Source organism: Danio aesculapii, chromosome 16 (assembly GCF_903798145.1).
Source record: "Danio aesculapii chromosome 16, fDanAes4.1, whole genome shotgun sequence".
In the NCBI taxonomy this organism is placed as follows: domain Eukaryota; kingdom Metazoa; phylum Chordata; class Actinopteri; order Cypriniformes; family Danionidae; genus Danio; species Danio aesculapii.
The window spans coordinates 27,923,842-27,944,345 of NC_079450.1; the positions used below are offsets into that span (position 1 = coordinate 27,923,842).

Below are 20,504 nucleotides of genomic sequence, written 5' to 3' on the forward strand. Positions count from 1 at the left end.
ATGGTAACTGCCACAACTGGGCAGTAAGGGAAGTGGTGGATGCATGTGTGTTTATGTGTGAAATGCAAGCCTGACACAACTGCTTATTTTGACTTGTCTGGGGTTACCAAACTGTTACTGTGTTTTTGATTCAATAAATGTGGCTTTGGTGAGCATAAGACACTTCTTTCATTGAAAACATCATACCAATCCCAAACTTGTACACTACATTTGAGCAGTACAGTCGTGAAAATGTGTGGAACGCTGTAATTGTTCAATTGGTGAAGTTTGTTCCTCGCCGATGTCACGACTGGCTTGCTTGGTTGGGACTTGTAGAGCTGCGCATCGATGGATTTGCTCTTTAGTGTTTGGACTTTCAGCAGTGAAATTTAAACCACACTGAACTGAACTAATCTGAACTTCAACTCTGAAAACCGGACTGACAGTTTCAATTTACTAGAATGTTAAGCTGCTTTGACACAATCTACATTGTAAAAGCGCTATAGAAATAAACATGAATTCAATTGAATTGAATAGTGCAGTGGTCCCCATCAGTTTTATCACCAACAGTGGTCCCCAGTGGTTTTATTGTCAACGCTTGACAATTTTACTGTGGCCCGGACTAGGGGTGGGGGGGTTGAAGAAGGGGGGGGGTCGCTAGGCGACCATCAATCATTTTCTCAGAGGATGACAAGCTGACAAAACATTGCTGCAAGTCTGATACAAAATTAGTCTACCGAAATGTGTATATTCTATACAAAATATGAAGTTGATCGGTTAGTTCAGTGCGCTCGCAGCACTCTGAAGATGCCCATGCCTTCATTGGCAATAACTTGTGCATGGAAAAGATGCGATATGTGAATGGCCACCGTCATTTGCGATCTCCAGCAGTTGATCTTCTTCTTGCACAGACATACTGGATTTACCTGATTTGTTGTCAAATGTTCACAGGTTCTTTACTGGGCCTTGTCCTCTTACCAAAGACATCTCTTTTTTACACATTTTGCTAGCTTGTGGGTTAAATTTTGGCACTCAAGTGACCGAGAAAATAAGGTCATTTTTCAAAACAAAACAATTTTCAAAATAAAAGATCGTTCAGACTCAGATAATTGATAAAACAGATGATTGATCCATGGACCAGTACCAGTCCGCGGCCTGGGGGTTGGGGACCACTGGATTAATACATCCCTGCTGTAAATCTTCAAAGGAATTTGAGTTTGTCATGTATACAGTCAAGTTCGGAATTATTCACACCCCAGGCAAATTCTGACTTAAAGTTTTTGTTCAAATGTAAATAAAAACTGAGAAATATTTTTTCCACAATAATGCCTCTTGTATATCGTCTTATCTTATGTTTGTGTGTGTGTCTGTAAGGAGAGATAAACACTCACTGGTTCTACAGGGTGAATACTCAGCATAGGCACTAAAGTTCTGCACAGCCACATAACAGGTTCCCACAGGATCCATCTCACTGCTGACCTTCACTGTTCTCCATTGATAGAGGGGAGCGCAGGCCTACAGAATCACAGAAACACTATGTTACAGTCTTCATTTCATTGAAGAATCATTTTGCAATAGTTTTTGTGAACAACACTTCTTCATAGACTAATATGTGATAATAAAACATCAATTAAAACTGTGCATGCTAAAAAAAGATGAGACTCAATACATTTTATGCACACAGATTTTCATTTTCAGTCAGCCAGCCCAAGCGCTTCCAGTGAACTGTCTTTTCACTTCAAAATTGCCATGTTTAAGGTCTGATTTCTTTACAAATCAGTGATCTTCACTGCCTGATTGATATACAATATGAAGTGGATCTCAGACCAAAAAAGAAGAACTGCATTAAATTCCATTTTCCCCCTCCATGTCCCCAAAATATGAAAAAAAAAATTGACCCCAGTGTTTTGCTGCTGCTACTGACAGTGCTAGTGTTTACAGTCTTTTATCTCTTACATCTAAATGAATGCTTAACTTTATTTAACTGAATGTATTTTAATTACATTACAACATCGATGCTGTAAAAGGAACCATATGAAATTGAAAATAGTCACTTTAACCTTTCACCAGAAGTTTATGATTGCTTGAAAAACACTAGCTGTGCATATAGCCCAATGTACTTTAAAGAACAATTGCATACAAATCTGTGAAAATGAATGCTTTCAAGTAAACAGTTGTTTATTGCTAAACTGTAGCCACATATTCAGCAATTAAGTTAAACCAATATAATAAACCTGCTGTTGACTGTGTCATTAATGTTTATCATACAACAAAAGAAAAATCCCTCACCGCTCTCGACTAAATCACTTCAGTAACTAATAAATCTCTGTCCTTAATTTACACAATGTAGAATGTTGCATGCTGTAAAGATTGTATGTATGACCACTGTTGATATATGAATAGAAGACAATTGTGTTTCTATATGAGAAGTGATTTTACATTTTACAATAAAAAGAATATGTTGGATCTCACAGCTGTATCTGTATTGCATGTTCAAACTTGAATATAATTTGTATTAACAGGTTAGTATATATTTTCTTCAGGGGTATTGAGTCTGTAATGGGTTTATTAAACATTTCATTAAACCCTCCAATCCAAACCTGTAAGATTTAAGTAGACTAACTTAATAAAATTGTCAACTTAAATGTTTATTTGACTACAACTAGATTAAAACTGAAATAATTCAGGTGACTTAAAATGTGAAAAAAACTAAATTAATTTTTACTGTGCAATACATTTACTGTGTAAGTCACAACAGAACAGATGTAAACAACACAAAGAGAATCGTTGAACGAATAACTCACCTAAAAATTACAACTTCTCTTGTTCAAAACACATTTGAGTTTCTTTCTTCTGCTAACAAAAAAAGAAGAATTTCCATGGCATTTTCTTAAAAGAAGTCTAATAAAGTGGGCGACGCAGTGGCGCAGTAGGTAGTGCTGTCGCCTCACAGCAAGAAGGTTGCTGGTTCGAACCTCGGCTGGGTCAGTTGGCGTTTCTGTGTGGAGTTTGCATGTTCTCCCTGCGTTCCTTGCTCCGGTTTCCTCCACAGTCCAAAGACATGCGGTACAGGTGAATTGGGTAAGCTAAATTGTCCGCAGTGTATGAGTATGAATGAGTGTGTATGGATGTTTCCCAGAGATGGGTTGCGGCTGGTGAGATGAAGTCTAATAAAGTTAATTTGTCTTCAAAATATCATATTTTGTGCTCAACAGATGAAAGAAACTCATAAAGATTTAAAACATGACTGAGAATTAATGATGAGGTAATTTAGATTTTTTTTGATGAACTCAGAGACTTTACTGAGATAGGGATGGGGAAATCTTTTATCTTATACAATTTTTCTGAATAAAAGCTTTTGAAAAAGCAAATGTTTTTGTTATTGGATTGTGTGAACTACGGCAGACACATTTGGGCACCAGGCCGCCTCTCATGTAATAACTCTGGCTTCTTTCTTTCATACATCAGCAGTTCTCCTTCTCACATGGTCAACCTCAAATCAACATTTTCCAAAAGCCCCTCAGCAACAGAACAGAGCCACATTTCCTATCAAAACATTTTCCCAAAACAATCCAACACTCCAACTGCTTCATGAATGAGCCTCTGATTCTGGCTCCCATACCTTGATGAATGAAACACTAATGTAATACTATTAAATAGATATAAAGCCATTGAATGGCAGATACTCAATAATAAAGAGTACATTTTCCAACCACATCCATGAACGCACGGAAGCAAGCATCCAGCACGAATATGACTGCAAATGGTCTTTAACTGGATTACATTTCTAAGCATCACTTACCACCACTTTGCCTTTGTGGGTCCTGACTGTTGCTCCAAACCACTGATGGGATTTAAATTCTAGAGGCTCTCGTGTCCCGTTCACTTTAATCATACGGTTATCTGGGAAAAAAGAGAGAGGAAAAAGAAAAGTTGCAGAAAAACACAGAATTGGACTTGTTTATAATAAACAGAAAACATCAGGCACCCAAGGAACGTAAAATGGTGCCAATATAGCCACTCTGGAACAACAGCAAATTAGCCTGCTTTCAGACGAGTGTGTTTGTTTATTTGAAGACACATCTACAGGGGGTTGTTTTACACTCAAAGTGTGTGCACACAAGTGCTGTACATGATTCTGTGGATCTGGGTCTACGGGGGTTCTGCATGATCCAGAGAAGATCTCGCTACAGCTGGACCTGTTTAGAGCTCCATAAGGTACAGTCTACACCTCATAAAAACACATCACCTCTAATCCTTCTCTGCTTTCTCTCCAGCCATTACTATGGGCCTTATGGGAACTTGTGTGGTAGAGATTTAGATTTTTTTAGGGATGTATTCTCTGATATGGAAATTTTTGCTGACAATAGCTACGTTTCCATCTATTTCCACCTATTTTTATGTGCGTTTTGAATATGTGCATAAAAAATAATTTAATGGAAACACCAAGATGCACATCAATTTTGAAAAGGCGCATAAAAATCATTTGCACATAACTAAGTAGGATAAACGGGATGTAGGATAAGAAAAGTAGGATAAGAAAAGTAGGATAAGAAAAGATGTGTAGGATAAGAAAAGATGCGCATAAACCACGATGGAAACGCTTTTACCGACCAAATTACAGTATGAACAGTATAAAAGGCCATGTAATTTTGTTATGAGAGATCACGTGATGATGAAAATGTGTGTGAATGGAAAAAACAGCAGGCTGAGCATACTGTAAAACATCTGAAATGTTGTTCACTGTGTGTCAGCATTGCCTTCTGAGGCGCAAGTCATTAACATGTATTAAATGAAGAAAAGATTCACGCAGCTTCTCCAACCACAGCAAGTTCCGTTTATACTGTTGATATTTGGCGGCAGATAATCAGGAAGTGACAATTTTATTCCCTTTGACTCGTTGGATGGAAACACTGCTTTATTTGAAACATCTTTAATGTAATACTCCAATGTTGCGCTTAAAGTTAATTTGCAGTTTTGGATGGAAACATGGCTATGAATTGCTTTTAATATATGAAAATCGATAATATATAAAGCAATATATAAATATAAATCTTTATATGGATTCTGCAGAGCCTGATTTGAAATACAAAGAATTGATTTTATTCTAATTGCATAAAAAAGGAAACAAGGTAACATCTAAATTTGAATTTTCGCTAAATTATTGTTTTTTTATTGTAAAAATCTCCTACACTGTCAACATCTTGTTTTTCCTCTGATAAAAAGTCTTATACTGCGCTAATCTGCTGTGTTCAACGTGTAACATCCTGTGAGAGGCACCAATCAAATCCCTCATGAACTGTGTGACAGAACTGATGGAAATAATCCATAATTTACTAACTTTAATGTATTATTTTTTACAGGACATATAACGACAGTATTAAAAATAAGCAGTTACTTGTGTTGCCCGATATACCGATACTAAAAAAATACTGCAATTTTTTAGTAGCTATAGTTGCGAGTGCTGGGGGGCACGCTGTCCTTTATAGTTTTGATTTCAAAGATATTTAAACATCAGACACGCACAAATTTGCTAAATATATTCCAATATATTGCAAAAATGGATGACATAAGCCTGAATAATTTTTTTTTTTACATGACAAAAATTAAGTAGCGGAATGTAAAGATCATCTAAAGCTATAGGAAGCTGTAATCATATCTTGTCAGTGGAACAACATAAATGTATCATATGTAGTAACAACATATGTAGTATCGATTTAGGATCAGCATCGTGATACTTAATTTAGGTATCGTATCAAAGTCAAAATTTTGGTATCGTGCAACACTAGCACATACTAGTCAATACTTATGACTGTTTGGTTCATTTACTGGCAAATAACAATAGGACAATCCTGCATCCCTAAATATTTTGTAAACAGCTACTTTCACTCTTTTATTAAAGACAAATTTGAGCAAATAAATTCAAGCATCACCTTTAATATTGTGGATACTTTATATCAATCTAACAGCTCATAGTTAAAAGAACCATAAACTTTTCATTTAAGAACAAAATCAGCACATCCTCTGCCATCACTCCACCTTTTATGCTTCCTTTTTTGTTTGCAAATGTCATTTCAATAGGAATCCACGTGATTGAGAATTAAGTCATGTGAGGTGGTCATGTGAAAATCTGCTTAGTTTGAAAGTGAGTTCTGTGTGACTTGTGCTTCATATAGCACTACGCTATGGAAAATTGACTTTTCACTCACGCAAACCTTCTACCTCAAGTGGTTCCATGTTTTTTAACCAGTTTTCAGGCTTTAACCTGTTTCCAGCTTTCTTCACAATATACTCTTTTGTGTTCAACAGAAGAAAGAAATGCAAACAGATTTGCAACAAGTGAAGGTTGAGTAAATGAGTGACAGAATTGTCAGTTTTGGGTGATCTATCCCTTTACGTCTTTTGGGATATAGCTTGTTCTCCGGTAAAAGTTTAAAGACTTTGATTTACAGAATTTACCTGGCAAAACACTTCTGTAGAATAACAAAACTTCAAAACAAGGACCTGTACCATATCAGAGACTTTGGTGTATACTTTTTTTCATGGACAGCTAAACAGTACATCTTACCGACCAGCCAAACACCCTTGCAACTGTACAGCATAACACTAGCAATCATCCAGAACAATGCATCTGATAGCAATCAACATGAACACCTTACTAAACAGTCAAAACACCCTAGCAATACATTTACTGAGGTAGTCAGCAGTACCAATATGGTGGTCAGCCATACTACATTTACATTAGCTATCTTGTGAAGCCCAATTCACACTGGACCAACAGACACAGATAAAGAATCTCCTAGAAACCTCATAGCAATCACCTTTAGCACCACTTTGGTCATATTTGAAACATTTTTGCACAGCATCACTTACATATGTATCCCAGAAGTCAGCATGCCAAAACATGCATTTCTTGTTATTATGTAAAAATTTAGCTGTGGATTGCATGTGTTGATATTGTTTCGCAAGCTAATTAGCAAGCATTAGGAGGCTGCTGTTTCTGATGGAAATCCACAGACTGTATGAACAAAAGTACAGTAAACACACTATGTGCCACACTAACATACTCATGCCATACCATTTCCAATTCATAAACATAATGATAGTGAAATTCTGAACACAGAAAAGTAAAAAAAATGCCAGAAAAAAGCAGGACACCCTGTTCAAATGAACACATGTTCTGATGACACACACTGTGCTAAAATGCAAGGTCAGACTCACAATATAAAAACCCAGCAGGGCATCATTTGGTGCTTTTAAACATCTGTTTCATTTTTGGGTCCAAAACACATGCTTGTCATTCTTCCTTTTCATTTTACTCATTGATATACTATTGTGGTAAATGATCCCCCCACACTCTTCTGAATGACAGCTCCTATAATATTAAAAACCGTGATCAGTGTAAACAAAAAAAATGCATTCGCTATTATATTAATTAACATACTATATACAGATTATACATACTATATTCACATAATCATGTAAGGACTAATTAATGCTGGGTTGTTGAATTATCAGTAAATTATGCACACCTGGGCATACGTTATACTGTAATAATTCAACAAAGCCGTGTCAATTATTATGCTTCTACTAGTATGGCTATCACACTTATTGTTCAGATTAGGGGTGCATGATATTGGAAAAAAAACTGACATTGCAATATTTAGCTTTTTTTGCTCTATATACAGTTGAAGTCATAGTTATTAGCCCCCCTTTGATTTTCTTTTTTTTTTTTTCTTTTTTAAATATTTCCCAACTTATGTTTAACAGAGCAGGGAAATGTTCACAGTATGTATGATGATATGTTTTCTTCTGGAGAAAGTCTTATTTGTTTTATTTTGGCTAGAATAAAAGCAGTTTTTATTTTTTATTAAACATTAAGGTCAAAACTATTAGCCCCTTTAAGCTATACTTTTTTCGATAGTCTACAGAACAAACCATCATTATACAATAATTTAAATGTCACTTTAAGCTGTATAGAAGTGACTTGAAAAATATCTAGTAACATATTATTTACTGTCATCATGGCAAAGATAAAAGAAATCAGTCATTAGAAATAAGTTATTGAAACTATTATGTTTAGAAATGTGTTGACAATATCTTCTCTCTGTTAAACAGAAATTGGGGAGAAAATAAACAGGGGGGGGCTAATAATTCTGACTTCAACTGTATATTACAATATGAATATAATTTCAGATGACTTTAACTCTATTTGGAAAGACTTCCTTATTTTACATTGGTTAAGATTATTTTGTAGGGGATTACATGTGCACAAAATATAATAAACAAAGCATTGTCTTCACTGTATAAATAAATAGGATTAATCTTTGTTAAATCTGCAAACAATTTAAGTTCTTGGTTTAAATTCGATTTAAATCTTAGTCATACTCACGAGTATTAAAACACCAACCAAATGAAAATCTTTCAATCTATTATGGTTAAACTTTGCCATACTTTTTTCAGTAACGAGTAATCAAATGAGTTACTGTTTCCCCTGTTACAATGCTGTTGCGGTTACTGACAATAAACTGCATGGTACTATAATTGAGAACACTGAAGTGGTTTTCATGCAAGCAGGGTCTCTCTCAGCCATTGGACCTGTCCGTCTCTGGGGTGGGTGTGTTGGGGCGGGGTGGGACACATAATCAACCAGTGATGATGATTGGTGTGTCTGTGATTGGGATGTAACTGAAAATGTGACGACTGGCTTAGGTAGAATACATTTCCATCGTTTGCCAATCAGAGGCACATGCACAGTCAGTTGCACACACCAACGTCCAGGTTTCAGAACGATGGCAAATGCAACAAGTTCAAAATTAGCGATTGCAAACTGGACAAACAAGCAGTACTTTTCACTTGTTGATGTGAAAGGCGGGAATGTTTACGTTAATATTTATAACGGTATGTTGAATTTGATGGTTGTCTCTCAAATTGTCCTACAACAACATTAAAATAGTGTAGATTACTGAATAATGTTTTAAATTTATTTTATAGTCATTTGACAAATTAGATTTTTTTTTAAGTAATGCCACACTTACTTTCCTTGGTAATTAGTTACTTTTATAATTATGTAACTCAGTTACTAATTCAGTTACTATTTGTGAGAAGTAACTAGTAACTAATTACTCTTTTAAAGGAATGTGCCTAACACTGATGACTTACATCATCTGAATTGTGATGTCTAGTTAATATAATCCCATCTCAGCATTACAGATGATTTGACTACTGCAGATGCATACATTGCAATATCGATGCTGAAACGATATATTGCGCAGCTCTAGTTCATTCAGTTTGTGTGGGACTAGTTTTTTTTACACACCTCATCTTAAGTTTTTCATTTTGCATTGATTTGATTTTTGCCTGTTGTAAGCTGTGACTTAACTGAAACCATTTGGTGTAGTTATATGAAACTGTAATGCGGTCATGACCTGCCTGAAACTACTTTAGGGGTGCCTTTATCTAGTTGTGCCTTTAAATAATTGCACAACTAAGAATCAGCAAAGCATAATTTAGTGTTCAACAGCCCCGAGTAATATACGTTACATGAAGTCAAATGTGCCTCTAGAGCAGAGATGCCCAAAGTAGGGCCCGCGGGCCAAAGCTGGCCCATTGTAAACTTTGATTTGGCCTACCATCCCATCAAATTATTTTAACACAGGTTGTTATTTCTAGTTTAAAATAACCTTTTTTTGTTTGTTTGTTTTATTGCTGAGCTACAAAAAAGGCAACTGAAATTAAATGTTTCATTTAAATTTTAATTGTAAATATGTAAATAAATACTTTGTAAAAATGTAGTGGTCACTCGACAGATAGAGGACAATGCAGAAGACATCTGCAAGCAAATCAAGGCAAAATCAGGTGCAGCTTGACTAGTGTAACTCCATTCTGTTCTACATGTGATTGATTTTATTCTAATAAGTTCATTACAAAACGTAAAAGAATATAATGTATTAGTTAATACAAAGCAATGTTTTCTAGTTAAATATTTAGTGACGTTTATATATCATTAAATAAATTAGAAAGTACCCATGGCAACTATATTTACCTTCGGCCCACTAGCCTCAATCTAATTTGGTTTTAGCCCTTCATAAGAAAAAGTTTGGGCACACCTGCTCTAGAGTGTGTGGACATGCAACTATGAAGTTGTGTGCATGTGAGAATTGCGAAGTCCTATGGTACATGACCCTGTCTGGTGTATCTAATGAATTTACTCTTCTCAGTCAGGATGGCATTAGTCACACACGCTGTCATCAGAAATGTCAGACGCACACACACGCGTGCCTTGCCCCCCATGGAGAGCTCTGAGGGCCACAGTGGGAAGAGCACACAGGATCAGAGGTCAAGTGTCTTAAAAACAATGTGACTAATGAATCTGGAAACGTGTGTGATCTGAGTAGATGTTCTAGAACAAGAAAATGCATGACGCTAACGAAGAACAGACATCGCTTCTGCCCTCCCTTGTCTGTTTTCTTATTTCCCTTGTGTTCACAGCTCTTTTAAGCCTCTATCTCTCACCTCATCACCATCAGGCTCCATCTAAAAACCAACCATCTTGAACCAGAGAATCACTGCTTTTATCTCCAACAGACAATCCATTTCAATGCCAATTCCTGACTGATGTATATAACATGCACACACAGTTCAGTGTCTGAAACAGTGCTTCTCGATGGCTTATCTTCAAATGGCTGAAGATGACACAGTCAAATTATAATACAATAAATAGTAGTAAAATTAATAATCTAATAATATTCAGAATAATTAAAAAATAATAGCCAAACACTTTAATCAAATAATAATGATTCAACATGTATGAACTAGTAAGCAATTTCAGCATTAGGTACTTTAATCCCATGTAAATCAAATAAAAAGTCATAATTTTGAGTAAAATAATTGTGACTTTTCTGTCCAAATAACCATTTTCTCACTATTCTTACTTAAAAACGGATAATTAACTATTTCTAAGAAATTTAATATAATCTATTTCTATCGAATCTGACTTTATTTCTCATAATTGATGCGTTTATATCTTAAGGTTAGTGTCTTTTTTATATGCAATTGTATGTTTGCCTTTTTCACAATTAATTTCTGAGCTTAATTCTTACTTTTTCACAATTATGTTTCAAAATTGAGATTTTTTCTTGCAACTCTTGGCTTATACACTAACGGTCAAAGTTTGGGGTCAGTAGGATTTTAAAATAAGCTTCTTCTGCTCACCAAGGCTGCATTTATTTAATCAACAATACAGTACAAATTGTAAAATGCTACTGCCCTATAAAATATCTGTTCAAAAGTAGTGTATAATTTAATTTAATAACTTATTTCAGTGATTTTAAAGATTAAATTACATCTTCATTACTCCAGTCTTCATTCACCTGATCCTTCAGAAATCACTCTAATATTAATTTTTATTATTGTTATTATTAATATTATCATTATTAATGGTAATAGTAATAAAAGCAATAATGACTGGAGTAATTATTTCATTTGAAACTACATACAATAAGAAAGCAGTTATTTACAATTTTAAAACATATTTAACAATTTTAAATTTTTTACATTTAATAAATGCCACCTTGATGAACAGAATAATTAAAAAAACATGAAAAAACAACAACAATAAAACTGACCCCAAATGTTTTACCGGTAGTGTATATCACAGTTTTTACTTTAATTTTAGTATAAGTTTTACCCGAAAAATCTGAAATAGACTTAGAATTAATTGTGAATCTCAAAACTGTTTTTTTTCCTCAGAGTTTCAAGTTTAAGGTCTCTCGTAATTTCTTATATCTTCTTCCTATATCTCACTACTCTGTTTTCATCTTCAATTCAGAGTTTATTACTAACAATTTAATGTCTAATGATGTGTTTTTAACTCTAAACGAAGGTCACAGCCTATTCTGATAAGAGGCCAAGTTAGATTCGCAAACAGCACATAAATTCTGCGATCAAAGCTCCCTCTAGAGAGTGCACTGAATATAACCACGCGACTCTGACGAAACATCAGCGCTCACATTCCCCAGCATCCAACTGTCTCCAGTCCATGCCGCTTTTCTGAATCCAAACCAGACCATTTCATTTACCGGCAGACCATGGCTCCCCAAAATAGCCTAATAATATACCAAAACTCCTGAAAACTCCTCCCAGAATGACAAAATCGATTGTTTTCACTTCAAGTTTGGCTCTGTTGCAAAATTTCTACAGACATAATCTATTCTTCACATTTTCCAATCACAAAATAAATTTGAGATGAAAAAATGCTGAAGAAAGAAATTAATAATGCAAAGATAAAATGTTTTGGTGACCTAACTAATAGACGCGCATAATGGACGTCTAAATTACGGCAGATTACGCGCTGAGGTAAAGTTACGCGCCTTTCTCTGGTAATTACTCCGCTCCTGAAATTTTAAACCAAACCATATGCGGCGAAATTAACTCTTTCTTGGATGTGGTTTTTGATCTTTTTATTGGAGGAAGAGGAATTTATGAAGCCGAGTCTGAAGATGAAGCTTGGGAAAGAAAAGATCTGTGTTAGCAGCTTTCAGAAATAAAAGTAGCCTATATATAGCCTAATGAATAATGGCGAAAAAATTGAATTGAACAGTTGGAATTAAATGATTTGAGTAATTTAACAACAACAAAAAGTACTCGTTCTCAATGAAGGGGCTAATTGCGTCAGTGGGACCTGAAGATTTTGCATGAGCCGAAGGTAATAAATCATGAGGGTACCTACTTGCTTTATCAAAGGGGATCTGGCGGCAGGAGTCTGGGTCTGATGCCGGCCAGGGGCAGTAGTACACCGCTCCTCCCTCCACAATCCCCGGCTGAGAGGTGTTCGCTTTAGGAGCCCCAACCAACACCGACATGCTGGAGAGAGAAAGGCATAAATCTACACACAACGGCATCCTACTGGATCAAAGAATTTACAAGTGATAAAGTATCTCAGAATTGTTCTTCAAGTGTATGTTTGTCTATCTGATGTCAGCACTCTAATTAAATGCTCTCAAAATCAACTTTAGAATTGTATTGGTCCATATTGGTGGTGCTGAAAGTGTTTTTGCATAAAAAGCTGTGAAGAAAACTCTTCAATATTTTTTGCCATAAACCAAACCAAGACTGAGGTTGGGGTTATTTCGACACTCAGGCTAATGGAAGATGCTTCTCTTTGGAAACTTCATATTTTTATCAAACAAAACAGCTAAATAATTAACTGAAATCCCTACTTACACGTTTCTATCTTGTGTTGGGTGGTAAAAGTCCAGTGAGTATCCAAAATAACTTCCCTCAGGTCCATTGTAAACCGTGGGCTTTTCTAAATCCAGGTTAAAAGTAGCAGCTTCGCAAAAAAATGACAAAATGAGGAAAAAGCATCGAAAACGCACGCGGGAAAAACAAGAGTGCATGGCTTTAACCCTGTGTCTCATAATGTAATCCAAATATGCTGCTTAAAGATGTGCAGAGAGTGTAAGGTATGTCCGTGTTGAGCTGTCATATGTTGAGTGCGCGCTCCACGCGTTTGCTGCTGCCCTCATGCAAGCTGCGCGCCTTTCTCTGCGCGAGCCCTGCGTACTAAACATTATAATGAGCTGCGCACGAGACCGGACTCCTGCACCACATCACACAGCATCCGGCCAACTCCTTTTATGGAAACACACCCATAATATGCATTTACTCACCAATTAGACAAATAAGAGATGAAGATTTATTTAGGCTATTACTAAAATGAGGCTACATATAATTAATTAATCAATTCAATTTATTTGAAATAGTTTTGGTAATTAATAAACCTATTATTTTTCCAAAATATTAAATATTCTTTTCTATTTGAATTATCTAACTTGATTTTATAAATACTCATACTGCAACACGACATTGTTAACGTACCCTCGAAGAATTATTTTTGCTGCGTGTTCATGCTTATTTAAAATGAGCTGAAACACAATTAATGAGTTTTATTTTTTATGACAACTTAATTGTTTTATGTTCAATTAACTTAAATTTGCAAAAACAATTAAGTTTACTTACAGTTTTTCTCAGTCGCTTTGATTCATTTGCACAACAGTTAATGCATTTCTCAAAACAATTAGTCACTTGTGCACATCATAGTAGCAGTTTCTCATTCCTTACAACAAATTGCAAATGCTTTTGAACATGCATCAACTGCTTTCATACAACTCTCTGCTGTTTTATAACATTATCATGTGCTTATGTCATGTCAGTCAGTCAAAATTAACTAAACTGGTGAATGCTGAATAGTCATTCCATATAAAACTAATAGTCCTCAATTCATTACTTGAGTCACTACATACAAAAATGTTGAACTAGTTGTCAAAATCTGTCAAGCAAATTTTATTTATATATAAATTTTTTTTTATATTTTTGTCTTCTAAATTGAACAATTTCATGAATGATTTACAGAAATATGTATGTTGTAGGTTCAGTTTCAATATGTACTGCAATGTTGTTTACAGTTGTGCACAGCTCCATCCAAAGGAAGTTTGTGTTTGTTGTAAATATGGGTGTATTTATTCTTTTGCACAATTATGTGAATAAATTAGAATTGCAAAGAGCAAATGCAGTAAAAACATGAAACATACAGTGTCTTGTACTCCGATACCTTACTAAACGCAGTGATGTTTAACTTTACTGTAGTTTTCAAATGGCTCTGCAGATAGTGTATAGTGCTGTCTTGTACAGAGTAAACTGTCATAATGAAAACATGACAAAGCCATTTGACTGATATCTATCTATCTATCTATCTATCTATCTATCTATCTATCTATCTATCTATCTATCTGTCTATCTATCTGTCTATCTATCTGTCTATCTGTCTATCTATCTATCTGTCTATCTATCTATCTATCTATCTATCTATCTATCTATCTATCTATCTATCTATCTATCTATCTATCTATCTCTCTATCTCTCTATCTATCTATGTTCACTTACATTTATTCTTCTTTTCAGGCAGCTAATATCATCATAATTATGCTATATTATTATTACAGTTTTTCTCAGTTGCTTTGGTGCATTTCTCACAACACTATTTACATTTGCACAACAGTTAAAGCATTTTTCAAAACAATTAGTACAAACTGCAAAACCTAGTTGATAACCTGCAAAAGCATGTAACTTGCTCATAATGGATAGCTCATTCCTCAAAAGCAAGTATTCATGCCAATGAAAGTGTCAGTGTCATCAAGATGAAAAGTCTTGACACCATTGTTTATGAACAAGACAGTCAGATGGCTTTGTCATGTTTTCATTATGACAGTTTACTCTGTACATTTTTTCCATTGCAAAAAAGGCAGATTTTGGTGACACTTCAAGACAGCACTGTATACTATCTGCACAGCCATTTGAAAACTACAGTAAAGTTAGACATCACTGCATTTAGTAAGGTATCGGAGTACAAGACACTGAATATGAATGTTTCATGTTTTTGCTGCATTTGCTCTTTGCAATTCTAATTTATTCACAACATTGTGCAAAAGAATAAATACACCCTTATTTACAACAAACACAAACTTCCTTTGGGTGGAGCTGTGCACAACTGTAAACAATATTGCAGTACATATTGAAACTGAACCTACAACATATATAGGTCTGTAAATCATTCATGAAATTGTTCAATTTAGAAGACATTTTCAGGATTTTTTTTACAAATATTTTTAATAAAATTTGCTTGACAGATTTTGACAATTAGTTCAACATTTTTGTATGTAATGACTCAAGTAATGAATTGAGGACTATTAGTTTTATGTGGAATGACTATTCAGCATTCACAAGTTTAGTTAATTTTGACTGACATGACATAAGCACATGATAATGTTAGAAAACAGCAGAGAGTTGTATGAAAGCAGTTGATGCATGTTCAAAAGCATTTGCAATTTGTTGAAAGGGATGAGAAACTGCTACTATGATGTGCACAAATGACTAATTGTTTTGAGAAATGCATTAACTGTTGTGCAAATGTCAATAGTGTTGAGAAATGCACCAGCGACTGAGAAAAACTATAATAGCCTACATTTTGGGGTTTAAATGTACATATAATATACATTCTCACATTTTTCTCACCTTCAGTGGTTGCAAACTTTTGAGTTTCTTTTGTTGTTGTTGAATACAAAATATATTTCGAATAAAACTGAAAAAGGTAACCATGACATCCATTGTAGAAAAAACAAACAAACACGGAAGTCACAGGTTTACCCTTTATTCAAAATATTATCTTATGTGTTTAAAAGAAAGAAACTCATGCCAGTGAAGGTCAGTAAATCATTACAGACTTTTCAGATTTGTGTGAACTATCCATTTAATAATTCTATAAGTCTAAATGTTACTTCAATCTGTCTGATAAAACAGCAACTAATGTCACTTAGTATTTATCCAAAAATGACTTTGCTGTAATATTGAGGTAAATTTCTTTCAGTAATTTTCCATTACTTTAATCAGTAATAACACGGTCGTAAATTCAGATGAAGCGGTTTTAATTTGCGTCGACCTTTCAGCGGATGCTTTTAATTGCTCAATTTTAACACCGGCTGCAAATAATGAACGGTAATTATCCTCGTCAGACGTCCAAAGTTAAACTTTGGAATGAAGCGCTCGCGATAAGTATAAGCTTTGGAAAATAAACTGCTCGGGACGGGTGTTTTGATGAGAACCTGCAATCGCACGTCCTTCTTGACCCGTTTCATTGGAGAAAACCTAAATTTAGGCGCTCTGTTCACATGTGATCGCAAGACTCTGGCTGCTATGCGCTCCATCTGGCTGTCAAAGAGTTTTAATCTTGTCTAAATGAAGTCATTCCCTTCACCGCCCATCCTGTGATCCACAAACAGTCTGTGCTACAACGGTAAACAATTTCACAGTTCTCAGAAAGCCACTCAAAAACATGGTTGAAATGGCTATAGTGCATGCATATGGATAAAATGATTGCTTTTTAGGTAATTATGATAATAAAACGAGATGATAGCCTCGTGTTATACAAGTTTCTGACACATTATTAGTTAAACAGGTGTACTTACAAGTGTCCACGTGAAAAAAAAATATGAGTAATTTATAGTAAATACGGTTCTTGGGCCATATAGTAAAGTGTATTATAATGCATATAATACTTAGGCTATATACTTTGTCAAATAATTGTACAGCACACTATATAATATTAACAGGTCATCTGTAATAAATTCTGTGACACTTTATATGATTCAAAAACTATTTATACTACATACGTTAATAATTATACTACAATACTGTTCGTTTATACTACAGTAAATGGTGTATTGTAGGATAATTTATATAGCTGTTGGGAACTGAATACAGTACTGGGCAACTTGTTTATATAATAGTTGTTGTATGCAAGTATAGTCTACCACTAGCTTAAGTTCTTTATTGTAGTATTGTTCAAAAGCTCTTAACTCTTGCAATATACACAACAAACGAACATACTATTTATACGGAGAATCATCATAACATATATGAAACAATATATAAGGAGGGTTGTGGTGTTATCAGCAAATCAGCATCCATGTTACCAGTTGATAAAGCATAATTTGCCAAATATGGTCACTAATTTCTAACTTTAAAAATAAAGTTTAACAGGTTGGTGTCAGAGAGTCAGGAAAACCAAGTATTAGCAGTTATCCTCTGTTTAATGTCAATAATAATACTAATTATTTTCCAATAATACTAATTTTAGACAGGCTACTTATAGTGAGTTTGGATTAATCTGAATGGCTTCCTAATGATTATAGATGAGAGACCAGCTGCAATCAATCGTATCACATGCTCCTCTCGAAATTACCTTGTGAAATTTCACTTAATAACTTTGAAATAAACAATGATTTTTGAAGAAAACCTTACAGTATTTTTTCCCTCTTGCGTTGTTGCAGTTTCTTGGGTCTCATTTAAGTCTGTGTGCCTGAAAAGACATTAGTTATATATTTCACAATGTATTAATAGTAATGTATGAACAAATATATTCAAATATAAATAATTTAAAATCATATTATAAACATCATTGAGAATCATCTAACTTGGTTTCATAAACACTCATAATACAACACAACACTATTAGTGTAGCAAAATACACTATAAAATGCTGGGTTCCACACAATTCCTTCGTGTTGTCCCAACTCAAATCAATTACGTTAATTTTATCACTTATACAATTAGGTAGATTGAACATAAAATAATTAAGTTGTCCCCCCCCCAAAAAAACTTTAAAATTGTGTTGTTTCAACTCATTTTAAATAAGTAGTTTAAACAAGCAGCAAAAGTTATTTGAGTATACACTGTAATAAATGCTTCATATTCCTTCATATTGTCCCAACACAAACAGAAAAAGTTAACATAATTGTTTTACAAACTTGAGTGGCTTAAACATAAAACAATTAAGTTGTTAAAAAAACATAAGAATTTAGTTTATTCAGCTCGTTTTAAAAAGATAGTTTGAACAAGCAGCAGAAACTTTTTTTTGAGAGTAGAATATTTAGATTTTTATTAGCAATGTTACAAACTGAATGTAATAACATGAGAGAAAGCTGAGGTTAAATTAAGGTATACTGTAATTATTTCAATAAATTACTTCATTGTGTTAATGAATTGTCAAGTCAAGTCAAACTTAATTTATAGAGCACTTTAAAAACATAGAAGTGAGCCAAAGGGCTGTACAGAAAGTATACAACAAAATAAGCCTAATAGTATATAAAATAAATAAAATACAAGATAAAATATTGCTAAGCTAGCTAAAAAGACATATAAATTAGAATAAACAGTTATTAAGATCAGGTGTCAAATGCCAACAAAAATGACTTTCTTAGAGCTGATTTAAATGAGAACACAAAAGAGGCCTGTCTAATGGGCAGTGGCAAATCATTCTAAAGTCAGCGAAAGCACCATATCTTCTGCTTTGTTTTTGGCACAATGAGCTGATCAGCTGACCCAAGAGAGTGAGTGGGCTTATAGAGGTGTCTCAGCTCAGAGATATACGGAGGGGCAAGACCATTTAGAGTTTTAAAAACAAATAAACGAATCTTAAACTGTATTCCAAAATTCCCTGGCAACCAATGAAATGAAGCTAACACCGGGGAAATGTGGTCATTTTGCGAGAACCAGGCATGCTGCAGCATTTTGCACCATTTGCAAACCTGCTACTCCCCACATACCGTACATTACAGTAATCTAACCTAGTGGTCATAAAAGCATGGATTACGGTCTTAAACTTTTAAATTACCGTTTATTCAGTATATTTGTCTAATTTTCGAATGCTGATCACATGTTTTTGCTAATGCAATGCTAATTTTACATTTAAACACCTTACTAACTGCATCAGTTTTGCCATCTGTGTTGTATGATACAATTTAATCCAGCTGTTATCTCTTAAAACATCTCTTAAAAAGTACATCAAGAGGGTTGATATGAATTCCACAGCTTCTCTGTTCACCATAAAGCAATCCACAGTAGAACTAGCAAAACATTTCCTTACATAGCATACTGCTGTTGAGATATAAAGTATGTTTCTGGCCCACTCTCAAAGAGAACCAGGTGATACGAATAAAAAACCATCCCAGCAGCAGCAGCAGCAGCAGCCAGAAGCCAAGTGTTGATCTGCTGTTCATTTTTAGGATCTCACCGAGGACAGTTGGCGACAATCTTAGACTTAGTGTTGTCTGTGCAGCCCAGGACTAAATGCATGATGATTTGATTCCACACACAAACACACACACACACACACACACACACACACACGCACACACGCACACACGCACACACGCACACACGCACACACACAGACGCACACAAACAGTATCGAATCTCCAGTGATTGTTGTCATCGCTCTGTCTGGTTCAATAAAACACACACTGATGGCAGTAAGACGATGGCCGCTTGGCTTCTCAGAACTGACATGTTTGGCAACAGTTTGTAAACAGTGGGTTCATACCTAACAGGATTCACAAAAACTAATAGATTAGGCATGCTATGTATTGTTCTTTCATTCCAGGAGGAATGAGAGAGCAGGAGAACATTCCCTGAATTCCCTCTAAAGCTCCAAAGGCAAAAAGCCAGACAGACTCTTTATCACACTCTCCAGACATGCTGGGATTTTAAAACGAGATGCGAAAAACAATATAGTATCTGCAGAATGTCATGCGTCGTTCACTGTCTTGTTAGGTTGTAAAGGGAATTCAATTGTATTGCCGAAGTACTCATTAACTTGCTTGAACAGTAGGATGCTAAAACCCCTTAACTGTCGCTGTTCCACCACCGGGACACTTATTAATTTACTATATTGCATTAAAATCCTAATCAAATCATGACAAATATCGTTGAAAAGATCTGATACTTCTGAATATACATTCTAACACAGGTTTTTGTAATGTAGGTAGAGTAACAGATCAAAACTCACTTGTTCACACACTTCAACCTGTGGGACCATTTGTGGTTAAATCTTTAAACCATAATATTGTAGTCTAAACATAGCAATCATGACAAACTATATATCATTTGAAAGCTTGTCTGGTTGCCAT

At 34.8% G+C, this 20,504-nt stretch overlaps 1 protein-coding gene across 1 annotated transcript in view; it reads right to left on the reverse strand.

The window, feature by feature from the left end:
- The window catches only part of itga8 (integrin, alpha 8), a 139,279-nt gene extending 125,762 nt beyond the window's left edge, over positions 1-13,517 (reverse strand). The window contains exons 1-4 of the mRNA XM_056474916.1: positions 13,204-13,517; positions 12,710-12,843; positions 3,782-3,882; positions 1,371-1,494 (exon numbers count right to left, since the gene is read on the reverse strand). Of these exons, the coding sequence (XP_056330891.1) occupies positions 1,371-1,494; positions 3,782-3,882; positions 12,710-12,843; positions 13,204-13,400 (556 nt within the window). The 5' untranslated portion in view covers positions 13,401-13,517. The remainder of the gene's footprint in view (positions 1-1,370; positions 1,495-3,781; positions 3,883-12,709; positions 12,844-13,203) is intronic.
- Positions 13,518-20,504: the final 6,987 nt, after the last annotated feature.